Raw genomic sequence first — 13,756 nt, forward strand, 5'->3', positions numbered from 1 at the left:
ATTCTTTTCGCACCGTACAAAGTAGAGAGCATCAACAGGTGTCATCTGCTCCACCAGCTCATAACACAACTGTAACTCCAATGATCATTCATTTATTTGACAGGCCATGTATTGCATTCGTCCAGTTTCCCAGTGAACATCTGATGTGTCTGTGTTAATCTGCAATGCTCAATTTTGCAACATTTCCTGAGACACCAATCCATCTGATATAACAGCCACAGCGCATTTGCTTCCTGTTGTCTCAAGAAAATAAATGGAGATATTATTGTAATTATAATCTCTGCTGGAGCCTTAAGGGAAGATTTCTCCACTTGACACTCCTAACAAGGAGCACATGATAGTAAATTTCCATACACATATTTCACTGGAAGGAAACCCCGAAATTAGGCGGGTGTGATTTCCTGATACGCAGTCCTGGGGTGCAGCAGGAGCACCAAGGCAGGAATTCTTCCCTTTTTGACCAGTATTGCTTCTCGGGGACCGGGCAGGGACTGAAACTTCCCACGTTATCTGAAGCTATCCCCTCTCTAGTAACCAGTTGGAATTCTGGCCTGAAGTGTCAAACCACATTTAAAACAACCTGCGCATATTCTTCAGCATGAAACCACAGTCACAATATTACAGATTCGTCACACATTGGACTCGGGCAGGATAATACAAGCAAAACACGGTGTATTAAGTTGCCCCCTCCCCACCCACCCTACCAAACAGAAATCTAGAACAGATACTTGTCTTAATGAAGTGTATCTCTTGGTTGTAGAACTTGTTGAACAATTGTCCCTTCCTCTTTAACAGAAAACCATGAAACAAAACCTTCTTGATAGTGCAGGTCCTTTCTCTACACAAAAACAAAATTACCTGGAAAAACTCAGCAGGTCTGGCAGCATCGGCAGAGAAGAAAAGAGTTGACGTTTCGAGTCCTCACCACCCTTCAACAGAACTGAGTATAGTTAGGAGAGGGGTGAAATATCAAATATCAATATCAGGTCCTTTCTCTGTCAGACTCTTTCATGTTGTGCACATTGTGTCTGGTTTCCTCAGCAATAGGGAACGTTCCCCCTGTGGAGCATTTTTTTGACAGGCTGCCACATAGCAATGAGACAGAGTGCTAATGCAGTAGTTATTAGGTACATGAGGAAATTATCCATTTCCTCACACACCGGGTTAGTTCGAAATTGAGTCATTAATGTGCAAATAAAGAGATTGTTGAGTCTTCTGGGAAACGGGGAATAAGACTCAACACTGTATGTATCGATCCATTTTCTCTGTTTTCTTCTTACAGCCTTAAGGCAACACATAAAACAGTATCACAGTAGTATCCTGCAAATTACATGACAACAGTGATACAAACAGATTAGTTGTAAGCCTTGCTTTAGAAGGAGCTGCGCTGGGGATATCTGTACTTTTAGCAGACTTGTGCAGGAATTTTTTGGGAGCCAATCTGCTAACTCTCTACCCTAAGAAACAATGGGAAATGTACATGTAGCCCATTTACGGACAGGTGTGTATCATATGCAAATATTGAGCGTACATCATCCAAAATATTTTCTGTCATTTGTGCCATAGCAGTCTGGACCTCTGACCCTGGCATCCAGCATTGTTGTGGGCAGTGCAGGGAACGTTTCAAGGGGCAGAATTTCACAGCTGGTGTGTGGGGCCAGGCCCGACACACATGCACATAAAATGACGCGCGATGACATCGGCCGTGTGTCCCGATGTCACTGCGCGCCATCACAATATTTTTGGAAGGCAAGCGCACTATGAGTTCGGAGGTGCATCTACCATTAATTAACGGGCCTGTTAAGGCCCTTGAGGCAGCAATTGACACGAATTTTGCGCAGCCCGTACGATTTTCAGGGTGTCAGACAGGCAGGCGGGTAGGCCACATTTTTAAAAACCTCATCCACGGGCGGAATAAGAGGGGTGAGTGGGCTCACTAATACGAGTTGTTAGAACTTCAGTTTATTACTAACTGCTACTTGCTTGTGTGAACAGGACAACTTCATTTCGCTTCAGAGCTGCTTTAACAGGCTTCAGTTCAGGACTCTGGAGGAATCATAACATTTGGGGCCTTCCAGGTATCAGACAGCCTTCCCTTACCCGGGAATGGGGATTGTGGTCTCCGCTGGAGGCACCTCCTCTGAGGAGGAAGAGAAGGCCAGAAGGGGGAGGAGGCCAGGAGTCCCTATTCAGCCTCCAGGGGAGCCACCTTTGGGAGGACAGGCGCAGGCACAAGGGGCGTCGGGCCAACAGGCAGTCCAAGGCGGAAGGGGCCGCAGAAGACGACACTATCCTGCTGTTAGGGTTTACAGGTGGCGATGCAGCTACCTCAATATGTCTGAGGCGCAATGCCGAAGGAGGCTCTGCCTCTCAAGGGAGACAGTGACATCCATTTGTCAGATGATCGGTCCTGAGATCAGCTACCTTAACATGTCAGAGGTGCAATGCCAAAGGAGGCTCTGCCTCTCCATGGAGACTGTGACCTCCATATATCAGATGATCGGCCCTGAGATCACCTCCAACTGTGTAGGTGGACACCCCATGCCAGTGGCTCTGAAGGTCACAGTGGCCCTCAACTTCTATGCCTCTGGCTCTTTCCAGGGGTTGGTGGGGGATCTGTGTGGAGTATCCCAATCAGCTGTCCACGGTTGTGTCAAGCTGGTGACAGACGCTCTGTTCAGGCGGGCATTGACTTTCATTCACTGCCACATGGACAAGGCCAGCCAGGCAGAGCGAGCCAGAGGCTTTGCAGTGATTGCTGGGTTCCCCCACATCCAGGTGCAATCGACTGCACACATGTGGCCATCAAGATGCCAGCGGGTCAGCTGGGAGCCTTTGTCAACAGGAAGGGATTCCATTCCGTGAACGTGCAGATAGTGTGTGATCACAGGATGCAGATTCTGTAAATCTGTGCAAGATATCCTGGCAGCTCCCATGATGCTCACATCCTGAGACACTCACAGGCGCCAAGGCTCTTCAATGATCCAACCCGGCTGGATGGATGGCTGCTGGGTGACAAGGGCTATCCTGTCGAAAGGTGGCTCATGAGGCCTCTCTGCCATCCAAGAACAGAAGCTGAGCAGCGGTACAATAAGAGCCACGGCACCACAAGGGCTGTGGTAGAGAGAACCATCGGTCTTCTCAAGATGCGCTTCCGATGCCTGGACCATTCAGGGGGTACACTCCAGTACTCCCCAGAGCGTGTGTCACTGATAGTGGTTACATGCTGCACTCTCCACAATCTGACGCTGGAAAGGGGGGATGCAGCGGAGGAAGAAGGTGTTGAAGCAGCTGCTCTGGCAGCGGATGATGTGTCCAGTAGTGAGTCCGAGGATGAGCACGCTCAGGAGAACGCTGAGGGGATTGACGCTAACCTGGGAAACCTCCAGGGAGACAGGGACACCCAGGAGGTTTTGATCCAACGCTCCTTCAGCTAGTATCCCAAAGATGAACCACCAACACATGCCAGAGCTGCAGGCTCCATACTCGATACCTGAGAGCAACATTTGCTTGATGAACAACATAAACTATGTGCCATTTCAATAAAGCTCAATGACAAACAAGTCACTCATAACATCACCTTCACCTGCAGAACTAATGAAGCACCCAGACGCTTGTTGAGAACCAACACATTTAATGATTTGCAGCTTGGCATACAGAAATCAAACTAAATGAAAAAGTATTGAACATCACACCAACTTAACAGTAACTTAAAAGTGGGGCAAAAGAAAACCATTAGTGATAAGCCCATGTGTGCCTAAGGTGCTTTATGTTTACACTTGTGGGTGCTCCGTCTAGGTGCTCCCCCCCGCTGGCACCAGCATTGGAGGCAGCCGGCTCACTCTGCTGTCCTGTTAGCCTTGATGACCTTGGCGGGCGTCCTCTGGCCCGTGGAGCCTGTGCTGGCCCCACCTGGGAGGAAGCGGCCAGTGCCACAGCTGGCATCTCCCCAGTCACCGCAGCCTCATCAGATGCCACAGTCACTGGCAGAGGGGCGCAGGAGCTGCTACTGTCATCCGGAGCGCCCTGAGAGGAGCCCACAGAGATGACAGGCAGCTCGTGTGCCAATGTGAGGTCACATTGGACCTTCCTGCTCACCATTGATGGATGGTCACCTAGCTGGGATACTGGGTGCCCAATCCATCTCCCACACTGACACTGACCACCTGAGGTCATTGCCGCTGTGAGGGCTGCAGATCCGAGCACATCCCCAGAGAGCCCTGATTGTTCTCCTGGAGGAGCCTCTCCATGAGGGTGACCACTCTCTCCATGATGGAGGCAGTGCGCTCGGCCATGAGGGTCATTGTATTGCTCATGCTCCACATGGACTCCTGCATCACGGAGACCATGGCACATATTCCCTCATGTATCTCTGCCAGATCCTCCTGCACACCCTGCTGGACTCCCAGCATCTGCTGACCCAGGGACGACTCCAGAGGCCCATCATCAGCCACCGACTGAGCATTGAGCTATTCCCCAGCATTCCTCTGACTGCCAGTGCCCTGGGCACTCTCTACCTCCACCTGCACCTCAAGCAAGTGTGGTGCCCTCACTGCTGTGCACCAAGATACTGGCTGATGATCTTATACTCACTGAGGTGCTGGTGCCTGCCTGGCTGAGAGGGTGTGGCACTGGTGCGTTCAGATCCTCCGTGTCCCCAGGGGTCCGCAGCGGTCCCTCAGGCTCCTGAGACTGAGGGTGCTCTGGTGAGGCTGAAAGGAAGAACAAGGACATTTGATTAGTTGAAGTAGTTACACTGTTAATGTGTACGCCTGGCACCTGGATCAGGGCGCCCTCATCTTTCCATTATCAATGGGGAGCCCATGTTGGAGGCTGAAATCAATATACAGTCAACAGTGGAATGGTTGCAGTGACAGACATTGTGACCTCAGTGCATGGCACTCTTACCTCCCAGTGGCACCCCAACCTCACCGTAACCGGTTGATCCAGGAGCATGGCGCCTCTCCAGCTCCAGTACCTCCTGCTCATATCTGGTGAGGATCAGAAGGTGAGGCTGCCCTCCACCAGTCCGCTGCCTCTCAGTGTTATCGTGGGCTGTCTTCTCCTGAAAGGAGAGAGGAGCATTGATTAGTCCACCCTGTACCTGCATTGCCATTGCAGCCTGGCCAACCCCACCTGAGGAAAACCTCGCAGGGCTCATCTGATTCGTGACCCTGGAGCCGCAAAACACTCATTCCGAGCAGCCAGGGCTCACCCCCCCCCTTGCCCAGATGCTGCCTCCATGACATTTGCCACTCAAACTCTAAGAACTTCCAAACCCACGACCACTAGAAGGACAAGGGCAGCAGACACATGGGAACACCTCCACCTGGAAGTTCCCCTCCAAGTCACTTGGAAATATATCACCGTTCCTTCACTGTCGCTGAGTCCAAATCCTGGAACTCACCCCCTAGCAGCTCTGTGGATGTCCCTGCACCACAGGGACTGCAGCAGTTCAAGAAGGCAGCTCACCACCATCTTCTCAAGGGCAATTAGGGATGGGCAATAAATGCTGGCCCAGCCAGTGAAGCCCACATCCTGTGAATGAATAAAAAAAAACAAAATCCTGAGGTGCGGTGGGGGTGGGGCAACAAATCTGCTTTGCTGAGTGACCAACGCCAACACAGTACTCACCCTGCCCAATCGCAGGAGGTCATTAAACAGCTTGCGGCACTGCACCCATATGCATCTCACCACATTGTGGGAGCTGATCCAAGATGCCACCTCCTCCCAGGCACGCTTGGTGAGGCAGGGGGGCCTCCTCCTCCCATCCCTTGGGATAAGGATATCCCAGTGTGCTGCTACCTCCTCAAGGACGGCAGCGAGGCACTCATTGGAGAATCTCAGAGCCGACTGTCCCACCGACCTGCCCTCCCGCCTGCTCTCCGACAACATTGTCCATTGCAGATAACCGAACTCAGTGGCAGCCTTAGGACGGCTGCCTGCGCCATTTTTGAATAGGTCGCCGGGTCACCATTGCACCCGGCAGACATTGGCCTCCTGCCGCCACCTGCCCCTTCTCGCAGATCTCAGGAGCCGCAAATTACGCTGGGTGGGCCTTAATTGGCCCGCGTGCGTAAAATCACGGTGCACACCCGATCGCGGGCGGCGGTCAGGAACCCTGACTTGGAAATGTTTCGCCGTTCCTTCACTGTCGCTGAGTCCAAATCCGGGGACTCGCCCCCTAACAGCACTGTGGGTTTACCCACACCACATGGACTGCAACAGTTCAAGGAGGCAGCTCACCACCCGACCGAGCCCCCGCCCACTCCCGCCGAGCCTGCCCGCCAACTGAAAAATTCTGGCCAATGTTAAAGCACCAGAAAACCCTATGCAGCTGATTGCAAGACTACCAGTGTAACCAGGTTTACAGACATAACCAGAAAGGGAATTCAGGACTGATACATTAAAAACATTTTAAGCACTGTCAGCCGTGGCTTAGTAAGGAACACTCTTACCCCTGAGTCACAAGGTTCTGGGTTCAAGTCCCACTTCAGGGCTTGAGCACAAAAACCGAGCGTGACATTCCAGTGCAGTACTGAGGGAATGCTGCACGGACAGATGTGCCATCTTTTGAATGAGACATTAAACTGAGGCCATATTTGCCTGCACAGGTGGATGTAAAAAGTCCCATGGCATTATTTTGAAGAAGAGCAGGGAAGTTATCCCCGGTGTCCTGAGCCAATATTTATCTCCAATCAACGTCACCAAAAAAAATCAGATTATCAGGTCATTATCACATTGCTGTTTGTGGGAGCTTGCTGTGCACGAGTTGGCTGCTGTGTTTCCTACATTACAGCAGTGACTACACTTCAAAAATACCTCATTGGCTGTACAATGCTTTGAGATATTCGTTGATTATGAAAAGTGCTATATAAATGCAAGTCTTTCTTTCTTTATAATAACATTTACAAATGACATGTTTCACATTAACATGATTAAACTCCCCTCTAATGTTTTGTTCTGTAATGTTGCCAGGAAGGCAAAGAGGCAACTTTATTGTCTCAACTTTGGGGTGGTGTATAACCTACTACATGTGGGGTGTAATGTAGTGGAAGATTTGGTGAAGGCCTGTAACAGATGCCATTTAGTGTGTGCAGATCCATTTCCTTCCTCTTTAGTTCTGATTTGTGCTGTTTTATATTGGGCTAATTAACAAAGGTTGAAAGCAGGAAGAAAAAAACAGGAAGTGCTCTGGACTTTTAATAGATTATATAAATATAGAAAAACATGTCAATGCAAAAGTTATGATTTTGGCAAAGCAAGGCAAACTAGGCAATTGTTGGTGATTTTGTAGAGGGAGATTCAAAGCTAAGTGTCATTTTCAGGTGAAGTAGGATAGAGATCGGAAAGTGATTGGATGAAGGTGCGTAGACATAATTCATCCCCTATTTTAACGTTTAGGTAGGTATTTTCCATTACAAATGTGGACGTACAAATTTATAATGCAAGTAGAAAAATAACAGAAGAATGGAGGATTTTGACAACTGATTTGTGTCTGCACCACCTTCCCACCCCGATACAATTATCCTTCACTCTCTAACTCCACTTCACCTGAAAACTAAATTTAGGCCTTGACTAGTTGCACCAAGATGAGTGATTGACTAGTTTATAATTACACACTTCACTGGTAATGAGCAAGAAAAGTCTATACAGTTTTCATTATAAATGAGGACATGGAAATTTATAATGGAAAGAGTTGACGGGACATGCACAGATGCAAGAATTTTAATGTGTTCTGGATATATACAATGTGCATCCAATCAACTCATTAATTCACCCAGCTACTTCCATACAATAACTCCTATCACTACACGGAATCAATTGAACAAGTAGATCATAGTCGATAGAATGTTTTCAAAACAGTGCTTCTAATAAGGGAGTTCGCTGTTTCAAATCATTAACACTGTGTCATAACTGCCATGAACCTTGATATTACTGTATTTGTAAAGGGACTGTGTAAGCACTGAATTATATTTTCCAATGCTTTGCAGAGTGTCCTCCTGGTACATTTGGCTATGGTTGTCAGCAGCTGTGTGAGTGTATGAATAATGCCACTTGTGATCATGTGACTGGGACCTGCTACTGCACACCTGGATTCAAAGGCATCCGGTGTGACCAAGGTATGTGATGCATGTAACATGAAAAAAAAGCAACTGCAGTGCTCAATAAGAGGTGCCTACCAGGCTGAATTTGGATCAAAAGCTGGGATATTCATGAAGTCTCGATCAAAGCCTTTTAAGATTTTCATGTGCCTATTTCTTTACATAAAATATGATAAAAGTGCAAGTACAGAGATCAAGTTTTGCTTTTATGCAGATGCATACTTTTTTGCTCGTCACAGTTTCAAAGTATTATGTAGGGTGTCAGATTTGGGGAATGATTTGAGAACTGCAGAGGCTTCTGGGTCAGGTGGGGAGTTTTTCCTCATTCATTTTCTCCCTCCTCCTCCTTTCCTGATGCCACTGGGGACACAATTCAACATTGGGAGTGATGTGTGGTGGTTTAAACTCTGCCTATTGTGGACGGCTGATTCGCTACCTCCCACTTTCTGTGTGTGATGTATCCTTTTGGTGGAATTCCAGCGAATATCAGTAGTGGAGGCTGATTTTCCAGGGTCAGACAGTTTTGCATAAATGAGACAGGCTTCTTTCCTCTGTGGAGAATCTCCCCAGAAGCGCTTCAGAGAATAGAAACCAGAGAGTTTTCCAGCAATTTCCACCGATTTCCACTCAAGCAGAAAGTCTAGGATATAGAATCATCTTCTAGTGAATGAGGGCTACACATGGCTGGCCCCTAAATATTATCAGGAGGATGATTCAGAGCAGAAAGCGATGCATTTTCCCACAGAAAGAAAGAAGAATCATGGAGGTTAAGTTAATCTATGTAAGTAATGTCCATCCCCTGACAACTGGCTCAACAATGGAACAGCCTGTACTCTGGAAGTATGGATGGAGAGCACGAAAAAAGCAGTTTCATTGAGGTTGATCCCATTTTACTCAGTTCAAATCATTTCGGACAGTGCGGGAGAATTTAGACACCCCATATTAGCTGGTTTAATGTTCCTTCATTTGAGGAAATTATGTGCAGGTCACTGCAGATGCAGACAATTTGAGGTTGCCACATGCTGGCTAACTGAGGTAAGGACAGTTTCAAAAGCTAGAGTATCAATATAGAAAAAAAGCAAGTATACATTGAATAAATTTGAATCTGGTTTAGATTGCTCCCCTTCCAACTCTTCCCCTCAGACTTCAATATCGCACACAGGCCATCTTGTTCTGTGAACCATTCCTTGTGGGCACAAGAATGAGTCTTCAATTTCTCCTTTTCTTCTGTAGGCAATTATGTGACCTCTACTTGACCCCCTCCCTGGCCTCCACCTTCCTTTAATAATTTAACAAAAATCAGGAACCAACCACAGAGGGACAAACGCACATCCAACTACTCCACGGTGCAGCAAAATATGTTGTAGACTCATAGATTCATTGACATTTACAGCACAGAAGGATGCCATCGTGGCCGCACTAGTCAACAAAGCTCTGAGTACACTAATCCTATTTTCCAGCGCTTGGCCCATAGCCCTGGAGGCTATGGCAATGCAAGTGAATATCTAAATACTTCTTAAATGTTATGAGATTTTCTGACTCAACCACCCTTACAGGCAGTGAGCTCCAGACTCCCACCACCCTCTGGGTGAAAACAATTTCTCCTCAACTCTCCTCTTAGCCTTCTACCTCTTACCTTAAATCTATGCCCCCTGGTTATTGACCCCTCTACTAATGGAAAAAGTGCCTTCCTATCCACACTATCTATGTCCCTCATAATCTTGTACACCTCTATCAGGTCCCCTCTCAATCTTTACTGCTTCAAGGAAAACAACCCCAGCCTATCCAATCTTTCCTCATAACTCAGACCCTCCAGCCCAGGCAACATCCTGGTAAATCTCCTCTACACCCTCTCCAGTGCAATCACATCCTTCCTATAATGTGGTGACCAGAACTGCACCAGCGTTTTATACAGTTCCAGCATAACCTCCCTGCCCTTGTGATCTATGCCTTGGCTAATAAAGGCAGGTATCCCATATGCCTTCTTAACCACCTTATCTACCTGTCCCGCTACCTTAAGGGACCGGTGGACATGCACACCAAGGTCCCTCTGATCTTCAGTACTTTCCAGGGTCCTTCCATTCATAGTGTAATCCCTTGCCCTGTTAGCCCTCCCTAAGTGCATTACCTCACACTTTTCCAGGTTGAATTCCATTTGCCACTGCTCTGACCACCTGACCAGTCCATGGACATCCTCCTGCAGTTTATGGCTATCCTCCTCACTATTTACCACCCTACCAATTTTCATGTCATCCAGGAACTTTTTGATCATACCCCCTACATTTAAGTCCAAATCATTTATGTACACCACAAACAGCAAGGGCCCAGCACCGAGCCCTGCAGAACCCTACTGGAAACAGACTTCCAGTCACAGAAACATCCCTGTACCATCACCCTCTGCTTCCTGCCTCTCAGCCAATTTTGGATTCAACATGCCACTTTGCTTTGGATCCTATGGGCTCTTACTTTCTTGACTAGTCTGCCATGAGGGTATCATCATTGAACTGGTATTCCAGAGGCCCAGGGTAATACTCTGGGGTCTCGGGTTCAAATCCCACCACGGCAGATGGTGCAATTTGAATCCAACAAAAGTCTGGACTGATGATGACCACAAAACCATTGCTGATTGTTGCAAAATCCCATCTGGTTCACTATTGTCCTTTAGGGAAGAAAATCTGCTGTCCTTACCTCGTCTAGCCTACATGTAACTCTAGACCCACAGCAATGTGGTTGACTCTTAAATGCCCTCTGAACAAGGACAATTAGGGATGGGCAATAAATGCTGGCCTAGCCAGTGACACTCACATCTCTTGAATGAACTAAAAAAAGGAAAAAAATCCTTGTCAAAAGCCTTGCCTAAAGTCCATTTAGACCACAACAAATGCAAAATCCTTATCAACACTCCTGGTTACCTCCTCAAAAAATTCGATCAAATTTGTCAAACACAGCCTTCCCTTAACAAATCCATGCTGACTATCCTTGATTAATCCATGTCTCTCCAAGGGCCGATATATTCTGTCCCTCAGAATTCTTTCTAGTAACTTCCCCACCACCGAGTTTAGACTGACTGGCCTGTAATTTCCTGCTCTATCCCTTCCTCCCTTTTTTAATAATGGAGAACATTAGCAGTCCTCCAGTCCTCTGGCACCTCACCTGTGGCCAGAGAGAATTTGAAAATTACTGCTGGGGCCCTGATATCTCTTCCCTTGCATCGCCTGGGATACATCTCATCCAGGCCTGCAGATTTATCCACTTTTAAGGCCACTAAACCGCTAGCACCTCCTCTCTCTATGTTAATTTCCTCTAATATTTTACAGTCCTCCACCCTGATGTCTATACCTGCGTCAACCTTCTCCATTGTAAAGACCAACGCAAACTATTCATTGAGGACTGTACCCACGTCTTCCGGCTCCACACACAGATTATCTCTATGGTCCCTAATTGGCCCTACTCTTTCCCTAGTTATTCTCTTGCTCTTTATATATTTTAAAAAACCCTTTGGGTTTTCCTTTATTCTACTCACCAATGCTTCCTTATGCATTCTCTTAGCTTTCTTAATTCCCCCCCCCCCTGCACTTTTTATACTCTTCCAGGGACTGTGTTGTGTTGCATGACACCTAGTCTCCTGTATTTGTTTTTAGATTCTCCTTAGTTTGAAGTTTAACTTTTTTAAAAAATATCTTTATTAACAAAACATTTATTGCCTGTTGTATTTAAGTGGAAACTTTAAATAGATACAGTTAAGGGAATCTAGATAAATACATGAGGGTGAAAGGAATAGAGGATATGCTGGTAAGGTGAGATGAAGAAGGGTGCGAGGAGGCATGAACATAGTCATTTTTAAGCTGAATGGTTTGTTTCAGTGTTGTAAATTCCATGTAATTCTGTATAATGTGGTACAGTTAAAAGTGACATATGCTCTTCACCTGACGAGTGTATTCTGTCCTCTAGCTGCCCTGCTAATGGATGAGCTGAATCCCTACACACGAATCAGTCCAGCACTGGCATCAGACAGGCATTCCGTTGGTGCCATAACGGGGATCATTATTCTTCTCTTAATAATAGTTGTGCTGCTGGTTCTATTCATCTGGTACAAATGGAAGCAGAAAGAGAAAGGCCATGATATGCCCAGCGTATCCTACACCCCTGCCATGCGGATTACTACTACGGACTATTCCCTCTCTGGTAAGATCAGTTACAGTGCAACAGAGAGAAATCAAACTGTTGCACTGGTTTCTGGGACTCAATGGGTGAAATAGAATACACACTGAGTTTGGTGAGCTTGACATTACATACAAAACCATCCAATTACTGTCTCACCGGGTTAATGAACATGCAATGGTCCAAATTCTATACAGGGATCAGAATCTAGAAGAGATGGGAATACTGGGCAGCAATGCAATATGGAGCAATTAAGCATAGTTGTGGGAGGAGAGGAACAAAAGAGATGGGGCAGTGTGTCAAAGCTCAGTTTCAACTATGTGGGGGAAATTCAAGAAATGGGTCAGTAAGACCTATAGCTCTTCAATCAGCAGCATTTTTAGAATTTATTAATTTTTACTTGCAATTTTCACCATGCATTACTAAAATAATTAGTTTGACAATCAAGTAATACATGGAAATAATTTAGTTGTTGTTAGGAATAGTGTCAGCTTTTCCCAGTGGTAGCAGTCTCACCTTGAGTCAGAAGATGATGGTCAAGCCTGACTGCAGATTTAAGCTCACAACCTGAGCTCACACTTCAGTATAGTACTGACGGAGTGCTGCACTGCTGGGGGTGCCGCCTTTGACATGAGACAGTAAATGAATGTCTGTTCAGGTGGATGTGAATGATTCCATGGCACTATTTCAAGAACAGCAGTAATCGCTCCCAGCTTGCTGGCCAATTTTCCCCTCAAACAACACCATTAAAAACAGTTAAACTGGTAAACTATTGCTTTGCTGCTTACGGGGCCTTACTGTGTACAAACCCTTTGCCAAGATTGTCTAGAAAACAACAGTGGCTACACTGAACAGTCATTATTTGACTGGAAGGTACCGTATTATTGTAAGTTCTTTTTAATGTCACTGTGAATTGTGGGGAGTTAGGGAGACAGGACTAAGTTATGAAATGGGCAGGGAAGGAAGGAGAATGTTTGGCTGAGCAGAGAAGTATGTGTTTCCTGCAGTAGAATTAATGCTGATGTTATTAAACTTGATGACCATGGTAATACAAGTCACCAAAATTTTTAATACTTTGCATTCTTATACCTAAATAATGTAGCAAAATAGAAATAATTGGACTTTTACAATAACTGTTACCTGTGAATCACCATCTTTCTAGCTTGTGGGGTCAAGCATGCAGAGAACTTTTTTCAATACACCTAAGGTTACATGAACTACATCTTGGATTAGTTGTACTCATGTAACTCACCTGATTTAGCTTTTACAGTTACATATGTGACTTATGAACTGTATTGTTAATTGTTTAGTAGTTATGGATGGAAAGTATTGACGCAGATTATTTTGTTGGTCAGATGGGATAAGTGACAGTATTTCTTTCTGCATTCAAAACAATGGCAGTGTCACCAGTTCCCAGTTACTGATCCTAATACTTATGCATCCTAATGCATAATTCTCTAATGCTGCCATTGTTGATCAAAGAGCACATC

General features: G+C 46.2%; 1 protein-coding gene across 1 annotated transcript in view; it reads left to right on the forward strand.

Annotated features, from left to right (window-relative positions):
• megf11 (multiple EGF-like-domains 11) overlaps nt 1-13,756 on the forward strand; it is a 464,413-nt gene that overhangs the window by 421,285 nt on the left and 29,372 nt on the right. Inside the window, exons 20-21 of the mRNA XM_078530151.1 lie at nt 7,995-8,123; nt 12,057-12,290. Coding sequence (XP_078386277.1) covers nt 7,995-8,123; nt 12,057-12,290 — 363 coding nt within the window. The remainder of the gene's footprint in view (nt 1-7,994; nt 8,124-12,056; nt 12,291-13,756) is intronic.

The sequence above is a fragment of the Cetorhinus maximus genome, chromosome 26 (genome assembly GCF_964194155.1).
Source record: "Cetorhinus maximus chromosome 26, sCetMax3.hap1.1, whole genome shotgun sequence".
Lineage (NCBI taxonomy): Eukaryota > Metazoa > Chordata > Chondrichthyes > Lamniformes > Cetorhinidae > Cetorhinus > Cetorhinus maximus.